At 44.6% G+C, this 13,791-nt stretch overlaps 1 protein-coding gene across 4 annotated transcripts in view; it reads right to left on the bottom strand.

Annotated features, from left to right (window-relative positions):
• The window catches only part of EPN2 (epsin 2), a 475,186-nt gene that overhangs the window by 116,044 nt on the left and 345,351 nt on the right, over positions 1-13,791 (bottom strand). For all 4 annotated transcript variants that reach the window (XM_086940721.1, XM_086940718.1, XM_086940720.1 and 1 more), the window contains one exon: positions 13,104-13,274. In XM_086940721.1, the coding sequence (XP_086796847.1) occupies positions 13,104-13,274 (171 nt within the window). The remainder of the gene's footprint in view (positions 1-13,103; positions 13,275-13,791) is intronic.

Below are 13,791 nucleotides of genomic sequence, written 5' to 3'. Positions count from 1 at the left end.
AATGTTGTTTATTACCCTGTGAGGTCATTTCGGATTTCTATAAAATGTCATCTAATTCTACTAATTCTCAGATAAAAAGACCATGTACTGAAAGCCAAAAACAGCTTAAAAAGGGACTGGGAAGTCAAAATAAAAAGCTCTGAGCACAATCCAATGTGTTATCATATGTACAAATACCAAAAAGAAAACAGCAAGGTCATATTCACTGGTGTGTGTGATCTTAATTTCATCTCTCAATAAAATGTCACATAATGCTACCAATGAACAGAAAAAAACAAATAACCATTACAACAATGCATCATATGCAGTCCATCCAAAACACATTCATAATGTACCCTTTTTCAAATGCAACACTCCATACAGACCCCCAGTTACAACAGTTCATGAGCACAACACAGTACTGCAGTGGTGGCAAAACACTGCCACGCAACAGCAAATCCATATAAGCAAATAAACATACATCTCAGAATAGGTTAGTATAACAATACCACACTCAAACATGCACTAAGGACATTATACAATTGGCCAACGATGCTGCTCAAAAGAACAGGCTTTTCATGCCAGATAACAGACAACCCAACACTGAAGTATAACAAAATAAAGGTAAAGGACATTGTCACGCATAGCTGTGCACAAAATGAACTACAAAGATCTCGGACGGGATCAGATACACCTTATTTGTCACAATAAGCAATAAGAAGGAAGATTTATTTAATACACTGGATGGACCGATTTGCACCAACCAGTCACAATGACACCAGCACACCTTTACTCTAATCAAAGAGCATCCTAGAACCATATAGAAAGGGCGTCCGGTTCTCACAGGCCAATCAAATGTTCCAAAATCTGCTATACAAACACTGGTAACTTAACATATAAAAGTTAAAATTAACTTCAGTGCCTAAAACATTTATCAAGTTGGGCCATTGATGTGCAGTCCATTTTGGTATGCAGAGGTGGGTCCAACAAAGGTATGTTAACTATGAAGTGTACAACATTATCGATCCCATACCATACATTTAATGTGTTCCGACCATGTGTATGGACACAATCATTTAGGAATTGCAAACTGCATGGATGGAGGGTGTTCAAAAAGCAGCACTCGCCTAATTTCCTGTCTTGCAATGATTGAAAAGCAGTTTCAACCACGTTTGTGAGGGACAACAAATAGCAACGGTTTAATCAACTCGCTTGCAAAAAATTGTACTAAAATGTTTTATACTGAATAGTTTCCAACGCTTTTTTCCAGCAGCCACTCGAGGACATCCAAGCAAAATTTAGAGAAAGTGATCTCAATTCTATAAGCTGGGCTGCATCCAGACATTCTTCAGTTTTTTTGTCATTCCAATTCAATACAGACCTTTACCATAATACTGCCTGCTGTTTCCTGAAGTTTGACCTTGATGTATAGCAAAAGCCTTTTGGTGCTAAACATCTTCCAGTGAAGATTTATAGACAATCTAACAGTTTTGGCAGACTAACTGCAGAATGCAAATAATAATGTAGGGCAGAATGCTCCGCTATCCCGCTGTTAATAGACTGTGTGAAGATTCACAGCCAATCAGTGTTACTCACTGCTCAACTACGACAAGTGTCTCAGCATGCCTCGTTGGTCGATTTTCACACCTCTACGTTTAAACAAAGCAAGGCTGTTGGGGTGCCATTACAAGGAAGTTTGAAATCAGCAATGATCAACAAGGAAACCCCAGATTATGGAGCCATACAATGCTATTCCCAAAGTCTTTGCTCCATTAATTAATAAGGCATCGGTCTACCTCCTCACTCTATCCACAATTAATATTAAAATCAAACAGGTAGTAATGAATCAATACTGAAATCACAACAAATCAAAACATGCAGTTAGATAAAAATATAATTCATGTGACAACCCAAAAAATCATTTGTAATGTAGCTTAGCATTTTTTTTCGAGGTCACACAATTCAGATGTTGATCTTACAAATCGCATAATATGCTCTTAAAAGGTGCTTACATATTGCAGCAACACATTTGAAGACGAAAAATGATACTTTGGAACCGTGGGAACTCCCCTCTAACTAAATTGGGAAGCATCCACTATAACAGGATGTAAAATCCTATTTAAATCGGATCTTGTGTTGGGGTTGGTACCCACTCCTGGCACAGCATTTAACCACCAGGAACCCCTCCGCCAGTTCACCAAAGTTCTGTAACATTCCTGGGTATAAATACCATGCTGTAATCTTTGGAAGGCATGCATCAACACAGGGCAGTTTTAATGACTTCAGAATTACAAAACAATGTATTTAATTTTCGCTTGCTTAACTGCTGAATGTGTGCAGTTAATATACAGGTATTTACATGTATGTGGCTGTGTGTTGCAAAATAAAGTACCTCCTACAGTCTTTCGTTTCATAATTCCTCCACCCCAGAAAGTTTGTAACATAATCCATTTATTTTTCTCTGGCTGTAAAGTGAGAGGAGTTTGTAAACATTAATCCTATATTAAACAAGCATATGCAATGCAACAGGTCTCGCATTTGCGAGAGTTAAAACTATTGGCATTGTAAATGACAGTGCCTTTAATTTGTGTTAATTTGCAAAACAGATAAATAAAAGGCATTGTCGTTTACATTGCCAATAGCTATAACTCTAGTAAATGTGAGACCTGTTGCATTGCAAATGCTTGTTTTAAAAAAGTCTTCAAAAAGGGCACAATAGTCCTGATTTTTGCATGAGAGCTAGGCCTGGGAGAAATATAAGTTACACTGGCAAAATTCACATTTCAGCGAATTTCGCATCATGCTTGTTTTTATGTGAAATTTCTGAAATTACCCTATACACCACTTCACATAATTAAGAACCATTCGCTATAAAAAATATACCACAATCACACAGGAATAACAGAACACGAGTAGCCGTTCAATGTGCTTTTTTTAGCACAAATGTGCTCTTGTCACAAACGGATACAAGGCGCATTTTGCACTAAAAAATAGTGTGAAATTACAGATTTGCATTTCAAGTAATTCTATCGAATCTCGAGTAACTATTCCAAAATGGTACATCAATTTCGTGAATTTCGCACACTCCTTAGAAAAACCCATATTCCGAAAACGTTGTTATCTATGAAAAAAGAATGATAGCAAACGCAAGAATTAGAGAGGGATTCCAAGAAGAAAAAAAGTCGCAGACCCCCAAGTCCTGAGGAACCGGAGGCCGACGGGCACAGCCAAGCTGCATAGCTCAAGGTCAAGTCAAAGTGCAGAGACCAAGGACTGAGCTCCAATCTACACCACTGCCTCCACACTACCTACTCTGTTAAATCATGAACAAAGGCTCTTCCCAATCTGTTTTTCAACTCCTCTTTACAAGAAAGTTGTTTGTGAGCCAGGCTCACAGGAAGCTGGAACAGGAAGCTGGACTCCATGGGTTAGAGCAGGCAAGGAGACAGAGAAAAGGCTGCACCTTTTAGGGAGTCATACCTCTGTGCGTGCCCAAGGGATGGACCACATCAGTTGTACCACTTCCTTTACCCTAGCACTGTACCACCTTCCTCCAACGATTGCAGTGGCGTCACTAGGGTTGGTGTCACCCGGTGCGGGTAACTCATGGTGTCACCCCCTCACGACTTATCGCATGGACCTCCTCCGATCCGAGTCCGCCAGTGGACACAGATGGCAAATTCCCAGAGTACTGACATGACCACCACAGCATTTTCATAAAAAGTTACGGCTGGCCAATCAGAACGTCAATTACAGCAGTACCATACCAGGTTTTGCAGTACCCCATTGAATGACTGGAAAAAATGCTCCCTCAGCAAGTAATTTTTAATTTTTAGTGCATAACGGTCCAGATATCACTACCTTTTCTGAAAAATGTACCCCTTCATAAGCACACCAAGGACTTGTTTCTACAAATATTTCTGTGGCTGGCAACTGTTTCGGGCCCCTACACGGCCTTAGACCTATCCTGGGGTTTTTTGATCCGGCCACACGCCAGCTGATCGTTCAGGCCACCATTCTGTCTCGCATAGACTACGATAACTCACTTTTGTTAGGGGCTATCAAGGCGGATGTGAACCGCTTGCACAGAGTCCAAAATGCTGCTGCACGGGTCTTGCTTAGGCTCCCTAGATCTTGCCCTACGTCGGACGCCATTAAGCGACTCCATTGGCTGCCCGTGCCGAGAAGGATTGAGTTTGAAGCGCTTTGCTTAGCTTTTAAAATATTTAAACTATCATCCCCTGAAATTTTATCTAAGCTACTGATCCCATATGTTCCCAACGGCCAAATACGTTCTGCGGAGCAGCTGTTGGCTGTGGCCCCTCGTGTAAAACGCGCTAGAGCTGGGGGGAGGTCTTTTGGCCTTTTGGCCGCCAAGCTGTGGAACTCTCTTCCTGCACAGATTCGCCGTCTGGATGGGCTTCTTCCCTTCCGTAGGGCCATCAAAACGTTTCTGTTCCTAATATGATAGTCTTGCTGCCGCTGCTTTTTGCCTCCAGCGCCAGGACGCCCCTTTGCTGGGGCAGCTGTGCGCTCTATAAAATTACTTAATAATAATAATAATAATAATAATAATAATAATAATAATAATAATACCACCATTTGATAGTGCCCCTCAAGTCTCCATAACCACTATCTCTTAGATTCATTTCGTTTTATAGCACGCACCACTCATGCCAGTTTAAGATGTCAACATTTTTTACATCACACATGCATTGCACAGGGACAATCATCGCTGTGAAAATCAGTATATAGGAAATGTTACATAAGACAGAGACCTGCAAGGGGTAGGAGTCACATGTCATCTATACTGGTAGGCAGTATAGTTTAAGAGTCCTTGGACTGGAAAAGCATGAATTTCGAATTTAAAATTTAAAACCATTGTTAGGGGTTTTCATTAATAAAAAGTAGTGATTTTTACCCAAATGACACCCTTTTGCAATATTAGGACAAAGAAAGTCTGGGCAAAAATGATATTGCTTTAATATTTTCCTTGCAGTTTGCCTGCAGCTTGTGATGGCAGTTAATAGCTCACTGCTCTATATTAAGATGTTAACGTATAAACTGAAAGTAAGAAAAGGATCTCAGACCAAACTGGTAACCCATTGACCTATTTTTTTATTATATGCACTTTTGATGTTAATGGGATACGCACTTTGCAGCAGGCATGTTAAACCTCTGCCCTACGATCTGTCAATACTTTCAGTAGAAAAGGCTCCGGACTCTCTCCAGGAAGAACATTAATCACTGGAGTCGTCATTTTTATTGCAGGGACAAACTAAGTATGCGGCATCCGGTGCTTTTAAAGCGTTGAACATGGTGCCCCCACACCAAGTCAGCGCTGGAGCCAGGCAGCATAATTAACCAGTTTGGTGTCACCCCCATGATGGGGTGACACCCGGTGCGGTCCGCACCCCCCCGCACCCCCCTAGTGACGCCACTGAACGATTGTACTACTGAATAGCTAATCCACAATATGGTGGCATACTAACATCGGCAACAGAATATCGAGGGACGAAATTTTGAAAGGTAAGTGCATATAGAGAAATATTGATTTACTACTTCTACCGCCACATCTACATAACTTGAAGATATATGTACTGTGTAGGTACATTTATGGGGAGTTAGATATAGACCATCTAGATTTACTTATCTGTAGATATTTTATATTCGACATTCTATCCTCAATATTCTGTTCCATCAATATAGTGGATTCGATATTCAAGGAGCATCACGCCCAATACTATCCATGCCTCTAGCCCTTTTGATAATCCTTAGCCTCGCCCTAGCCCAGTGCTTAGTTTAAAAAAAAAAAAAAGTACCAGTGCACCAAACATTGCTCTGAAGCGCATGGTCGGCACTATTAAACAAGTCAGCGTAGTCCAGAAGCCACCTCAGGCCTCTTAACTCCACTGCCGGCACTCCCTGGCACTTTATTTAACTCTTGCAAATGACTGCTTTCTCATTTATTTTTTTTCTTTTCTTCCATCTTTCTAGTATGCGTGTTTTCCCCTCTCTTGCTTTCTGGAAATGCCTGATGAGTAAATATAAGTGCTGGTCCCCAAAAATGAATGCCGGTGTCTCCCACCGGCAATCACTGGCTCAAATTAAGCACTGTAGCCCATCTCTAAACTAAACTTTAATATTTACAGTGCTACAAAAAATATGCTGTGACAAATGGTACCTAAAACAAGAGTTATACATTAGTTTCAAGATAAAACAAAGATTTCAATTGCTGTAGTTCACATAACTAGGAACAAGTAAAATTAAGAAGTCCTTGATCAATATTCACCTAACTTCTTACTTGTAACTACATATGCATCCTATAAGGCCATTTTAAAATTAGTGGAAAGTTAGTCAACGTTTTCAACAATTCAGTCAAAAAAGAATTTTAAATACCCCACGAAAGTGTAACCTCCTCAGTTACAGTGGTGCTGTGGTAGTGATGCAAAAGTTTGTTATCTCCGTTGGTTTGTGAGCTAGGAAGGACAAATTATGGACAACTGTTAATGCCACCTGTAATGGTAGACAATGTAAAGATTGCCGAGGTGCATGGCTGTGGTAGCCTAAGGAGATGAAGTCAAAGTATACAAAGGTAATAGAGATGTGATAAGGGGAGGGGGCACTCGAGCCAAGTTCCCTAGACCAGGGGTGGACCTGGGGTTCAGAAGCCCTTTGAGTCCAATGGGTGTTGCACGCCTGCTTACAGCCCTTAGAAGCATCGGAGGTAGGTTATGAGGCACAATATAAAAGAAACGAGGTAGTATTATCAAAGGCTGTCTTTTGGGGGGACATGACTTTCATCGAGGAGGCCACAAAGTAGGGCATTATCTCCATCAGTGGGGGTGTACCAATGTGTTTGCCTGCATTGACATTTAGGAAGTGGCAGAAGGCGTTCATTGTCTTCCCAAGACTTATATGATGTAACATAGGTTGTGCTTTGTGTTGACTTGGGGTTAAAAGAGATGGCTGAATCGACATGGAAGTCCTCCCACTACCCTGGCAATGAGCCACTGCCAACTATCTTTGTTGGTGAGTGAGTTCAGGGTACTATGCAGGAGTGTGAACATGCACGCAGAGAATGAGGAGGCGTGATATAGGCTCAAAGAAAGGAGCATAATGTCACACGAAGCGGGCGCGTGTTACATCACAAAGATTTGGTATGACATTGCACAACAAGTATTTACAATGCAATGGTTTCGCCTTTGGAAAAGTTAGAGCTATTGGCATTGTAAATGACAAAATTTGTATTTATGTGTTGGTTTTGAAAACAGATAAATAAATGGCATTGTCTTTACATTGCCATTAGCTTAATCTGTCGCAAATGTGAGGCCTATTGTACCATACGGACGAGCTCAGCAGACAGAAATTACTATCACACACACCCAGAGCACCAAACACACACACCCAGAGCGCCAAACACACACACCCAGAGCCATACACACACACCCACCCAGAGCCTCACACACCCACCCAGAGCCACACACACAAACACCTACCCAGAGCCACACACACACACAAACACCTACCCAGAGCCACACACACACACACAAACACCTACCCAGAGCCACACACACCCACCCAGAGCGCCACACACACACTCAGGAGAGCAAGCACAGCGGGGGCAGGGGAGCAAGCACAGCGAGGGGGCAGGGAAGCAAGCACAGCCAGGGGGCAGGGGAGAAAGCACAGCCAGGAAGCAGGGAAGCAAGCACAGCCAGGGGACAGGGAAGCAAGCACAGCAGGGGGCAGGGAAGCAAGCACAGCCAGGGGGCAGGGAAGCAAGCACAGCCAGGGGGCAGGGAAGCAAGCACAGCCAGGGGGCAGGGAAGCAAGCACAGCCAGGGGGCAGGGAAGCAAGCACAGCCAGGGGGCAGGGAAGCAAGCACAGCCAGGGGGCAGGGAAGCAAGCACAGCCAGGGGGCATGGAAGCAAGCACAGCCAGGGGGCAGGGAAGCAAGCACAGCCAGGGGGCAGGGAAGCAAGCACAGCCAGGGAAGCAAGCACAGCCAGGGGGCAGGGAAGCAAGCACAGCCAGGGGGCAGGGAAGCAAGCACAGCCAGGGGGCAGGGAAGCAAGCACAGCCAGGGGGGCAGGGAAGCAAGCACAGCCAGGGGGCAGGGAAGCAAGCACAGCCAGGGGGCAGGGAAGCAAGCACAGCCAGGGGGCAGGGAAGCAAGCACAGCCATGTTTCCAGTGCTTGGCTATTCTGAACAAACCACACGTGAGGGTGTTACCATCATAAATTGATTACTGCAAATATTCCTCTCATAAATGTATAGGTGCTAGCTCCAGTAATGTGGATGCATCTAAATGTTGATATCTTTTAGAAGGTAAAATGTATACAATTAATTTTTAACTGTTTTGAATTATTCATTGATCAATTCGTACTGTGATAACGACATAATCAGAGACACCTTGCCTGCAGCCACCTCTACGTGATTTACAGCCTTTGGCACAGACACAGCCCGCCGGACTTCACAGAGCTAACATGGTGATTTCAGGGAACACAGTCAAAACATCCTTAAACAGAGACAAACACATTGTCGATTTCAGATCGGCCTTTGACCTAGTAAATAGATCCCTCCTATGGAAAAAACTCGAGGGCTACGGAATCCCAGGCTCACTACTGACTCTTATTAAGCTATTATATTCTGAAAACCCCGCGCCCCCACCTCAACAGGCAGACACTTCGACACCCCACTGACATCAGGGCGCACAGTCACAGCAAACAGGCATATTCGTAACGCAAGTCCCATTTTACGTGTTACATTAATTATACGATTTAACTTCTTAGGCCCAGAGTCTGTCCTTTCCTTACCACCCTGCAGCACGCCACGTGGGATGAACGTACAGACTGCTCTAAAATGATGCCATGCACCATTTAATCAGAGACACCTTGCCTGCAGACACCTCAACGTGAATTACAGCCTTTGGCACAGACACAGCCCGCCGGAGTTCGCAGAGGTAACATGGTGATTTCAGGGAACACAGTCGAAACATCCTTAAACAGAGACAAACACAACTTCTCTAAAACAAAACGAGTTTTTGTTTTCTCTAGGTTTAAATGAAGCTTTTTACACACACCGCCCGCCCACCACCACATGCAGCCTCCCGCGAGCTGCGCTAAGTAGACCTTTCAAGACTGGAATTTCTAGATAAGAGGAGCGCTTGGTGTCAGCCACGAGGAGCACAACTTCCTAACAAGCATTTACAAGTGGGGCCGGAGACACGGACACCGGGAGAGGGGGCGGGAACGGGCACACGGACAGCGGGATGGGTGAGGCGGGAACGGCCACACGGACAGCGGGAGGAGAGGGGAGCACTCACCTGGACTTCCGGCGGCGGTCGGCCTGGAGAAATGACCCAAAAAAACCTTTGAAGAAAAAAAAAATAAACCACCGCCACATGAGCCACGAAAATGGGCGGGATGAGTAAAAATCGCCGGAACGCCCACGAATCTGCTCCGGCAATGACGGACAGATCTCTCTTCCAATGGCTAGCCTCCATTTATGGAGCTAGCCAATGGAAGAGAAGGCGGAACAAAGCCAGTAGTGTTCTAACATTAGATTTCGACTGCGCGAACACTGCTGCGCAGCGGACGCCAGGAGAAACCTAAAAAGTGCTTGTAGTGCAGACAAAGTGCTGGTGGTACGGGTTCAAGCACTAGTTGCGGTGTGAGTATCGAGAAAGAGCACAACGGAGGCAGCTTAAGTGGGACAGAATTGAAAGGTGCTGCCATGACAAAACCATGCCTCCAAAGCCTCATTTTAGTCATGGACTTGCAGTGTGGGGCTGTTTTTCACATTTATCCAAGGATTGATTTTGCTTTACAATCCAGTCTTGCCCACGCTTCTCTAGAGGTGGGCGAGCCACTGAAAGGTCGAGCCAACTTCGAGCTTAAGTCTTGCTCTGGCTCCCCTCAAGCTCCTGTTGGAACCCCGAGCCCATAACAAGCCGGGATTTCATGTAGCTTCTGCTTGCCACACACGCTCGGACCTTGTGCTCAAGGAGGTAAAAACAAAGCATTTGAGGAAAAAGGAGAGACTAATAGATACCTATTAAGTGGCCGATTTGCACAAAGTGAAACAAGAAAACCTGGATTAATCGCTGCTTCTATCTTAACCAATCTGATCACAGGCAAAGGGTTTATTTTACCAAGCTACCTTTAATCATCACATATGAAAGCACTTTGAAATACTTGAGTTCAGAACACCAGCTGTACAACAACCTGACTCTCCTGTGCCGGGCCTGAGGCTTCCTTGGGCCTGAGGCTTCCTTGTCCCTGACTCTTCCCAGCTCTGCTCCCCCTTCATTCCACTCACCATATGAGGGGCGTCAAGAAATCCCCCCCACACTTTATCAGCATAAGCATGGGTGAGGGAGGTGCCACTAGCGAGTGTGACTGTAGCATAAGAACTTAAATATGGCTGGGTGGGTGGGTGGATGGATGGATTTCAAAATGGGGGGCTATTTTATTTTTCTTGTTACTACCTTGTCTCACAGGCTTCTCCTCTTCCCCAATACGCTGCAAACCACACCCTTCTGTCTTACACCTGACACCCACAGCTTCCCACTCCAACCCATTCCACACACTGCTCCCCTCTTCTCCTCTATACCACGATACCCCCTATTGCTCTCCTACCCTCTGCACTGTGCTGGAATCCTCCCCCGCACCTACACCATACACCAGAGTCCTGCGCACCACCCCACAGCAGCCAATAAATAGTGGGTGGCAGGGACGACTCCCCCATACTCAGCCCCCAGATTTCCTTTCGGTTCCACCCACGAGTTTTGCCTCCGTTTCGCTGCCCCCCCTTTCCCCTTCATGGGTAGCAGTATGGTTCTCGATGAGATGCGCGCCTGTTCACACCTCGCGCACCGTGCAGCCCCCGCCACCCCCATTTTCTGGAAGCCGCAGTCGAGGAAGTCTACGAGAAGGGAGGCTGGAGTTGGGATGGCACAGGGTCGGCAGGGGTGGGCGGTTCAGGCCCGCAGCGCCGGGTGCCTCGGCACGTGATGGAGAGCGTGAGAAGTGCGAGAACAGCGAGTCCCGGGGTGGGGACCGCGAAGGAAGCGGTGGGGGAGGCGGGCCTGCGCAGGCAGGAGGAAGCATTCTAATGAGTGCTTTCATTATTTATTTGGTGTGCCTCTCAAACAGAGATGCTGCGCACATGCCTTATCGCAGAGGCGCACAAGTGCTCAGCAGCGCACAGGAAGAAAAGCCGGGACTTTGAAAAGAGGGCGCGAGTGATGCATTAAAAGGCACTTGCATTGAACATTGTACCTTACATCACGGGAGTGTTCATGATACTTTATGCAACAGAGCTCTAAATGGGCAGGTCCTCGCTTTTACTGAGTGCCTGCAGTTCTTTAATTAGTAAGGAATAGTGCCTGCACTTCTCAGCGAGTTCACTACTTTTAATGAGAGAGTGCCAGCACTTTTCCGTATCACACAGTAACCCTGGTAAAGTGAGTACATAAGCTATTCAGTTTCAACCACAGGTCTGCAACCTTCAGTGTGGTGGGCATGAAGGAGCGCTCAAAGTTCGAGCTGAGGGTGATTGTGAAGGTGCTGTACCCAGTGGCAGCCCTTACACAAGCCACAGTGAGAAAACACAACGTGCACAGATCAAACAACTAGAAAGTGGAGGGTAGAGCTGAGACTCTAAGAAGCACGTAGCTCGGAATTCTCTGCTGTCTGCCCCCTGTCCGAGCCCGGGAGGCACCAGAGCTTGGGTGGGCGGGGGAGGAGGAGGGGCAGGCGGTGACCTCACCGCAGCAGCTCGGAGGGAATTCCTGATAAACAGAGGCGCGTGACCTTAGCTTCAGCTTGCTGAATTCTCCATGAACCTTCCTTGGACAGCCTCATCAGAGAAGCTGATAAGAAAAGTATTCACGACGGCCGGCCACAAAGCAGGTCACGGTGCCCAGAGGGGCTGTCCCAAAAACAGACAGGGTGGCACCCAAAAACACTCCTTTCCATTGGGAAGCCAGTGTTTATAATAAACGCTGACGCTCCCCAATGGAAAGGAGGGGCGGGGCTTACAGTCCCTTTTAGAAATCTTGTATTTACAAGATCTCTCAGAAGGCGGGGCAGCTTTGCTGCCACGCCCAGCCGAGACCTAAAAACACATAAGCAGCAATTTGTCACAAGACATAGCCTGAAACTTGACCTCTGCTTTAAAGCGCAGAAAATGTGAAAAGATAAATACATAATTTAAAGCCATCTTTAGTGATTGCTTGGACTGTCTGCACCCACCAAAAATCGGGTCGTGAACCCCAGTTTGGGAAACACTGGTCTACACAAACACTTAGTGGGGGTCACCCAAATACACGTGTGTCTAACATAGGACCAGGAGGGACGAATATTTAGAATAACCACCCACTATGGAAAAAACTGCCATTTAGGTTAACTGCATGTACAATTATTTTACATGAAAACCCTGGAAATTTGCATGGGTTACGGCATCCTGGGCCTACAATGGATCAATCTGCTGTAATTGTTAACTGATTCTGAAATGGAACTTTCAAACATAGTGTTTCTTTAAATCAACTTCTCTAGTAAAAGAGAGAGGGACCCCACACCAAAGGGATAGGGTACCGAAATTGACTATATGTCAAAATAAATTCCCTTTGGGTTGTTTTAAGAAGAACACACCAATTCTTACAGACTACTAAACAAATATCATTCACTCTTTAGGACCTTTCAGTTGGAGCAATGCAAAATACAACAAAAACAGTTCTATAAAAACAAAATGGATTCAATGTGACAGTTTAGTCATATAAAAACCAAGTTAAAAACATATAAAAATATTTTTCTTTTGAAAGAATTAGAATTTGGGAAAACAGACAGTAAAAAACAGAACAAATCAAATACACATTTCTAGAACTAAACCTAAGCAATTCCTAACGCTAATATTGAAAGTAATATTAAAAGTAATAGGGGAGGTGCAAAATCAAGGTAAAAATTCTACAACAGTTAGTGATCCTTGTTCATTGTATATTGCACTTCTCCCCTTCTAGAAATGTGTATTTGATTTGTATCACATTGGCCTTTCAGTCCAGTTCGAAATGTACGTTTATTGGAACCCACTTTAAATAGCCCAAAACGCCTTGCTTACCAGAAGCGGAAATGCTAGTTTTCCTTGGCGACGATGGTTCCCATGGGTCCCCGGAAGATTTGCCTACAGACGACTGGGAAGATCCCCAAGGGTCAGCATTTTTGGGGAGAGAATTGGTTGTAGATCCAGTTGTTGTCCCCCAAGGATCAGCAGAAGCTGCAGTTTTTGTACCTAGAATAAACCATTTAAGAATATAGATGATAAACAGTTCAACTAAGTGAAACATGACCAGTGATAAAAGTAAAACACAGCCCATCATAGGTATTAATCACAAAGTAAACCTCAATGCATGATAAAGGCTCAAATAATTCTAAAAGCTCTTCAGCTATCACAGTACTCTTTTACAAGTTACCGCAAATGTATTTACTTCACTTATTGACTTGCTAGTTCTGCAATAGTTCTTCAGGCCCAAGAAGTGATGAAGCTAACCAGTAAGTATGAATACATCAGTGGAAAAATGTACACATCTACCATTACCCTGTTAGCATTGGTAAAACCTTATCAATCATCAAAAAGGTGTAAAATTAACTCAGTAGTTCGGGTTCTTCATCCAAAATGTGTAAACCTCTTATTATTGTTAAATGTGGAAGCTTCTTAGATCCTTATAACAGGCCAGCACTGGCACAGCCAATAGATTTTGACTTTTAATGCTGTTAACCAATCTTTTAGGGTTGCCAGTTCTTGTTGC

The sequence above is a fragment of the Lissotriton vulgaris genome, chromosome 10 (genome assembly GCF_964263255.1).
Source record: "Lissotriton vulgaris chromosome 10, aLisVul1.2, whole genome shotgun sequence".
Taxonomy (NCBI): Eukaryota; Metazoa; Chordata; class Amphibia; order Caudata; family Salamandridae; genus Lissotriton; species Lissotriton vulgaris.
Note: the sequence above shows the minus strand (reverse complement) of the source record. Positions and strands in the feature narration are given on the sequence as shown.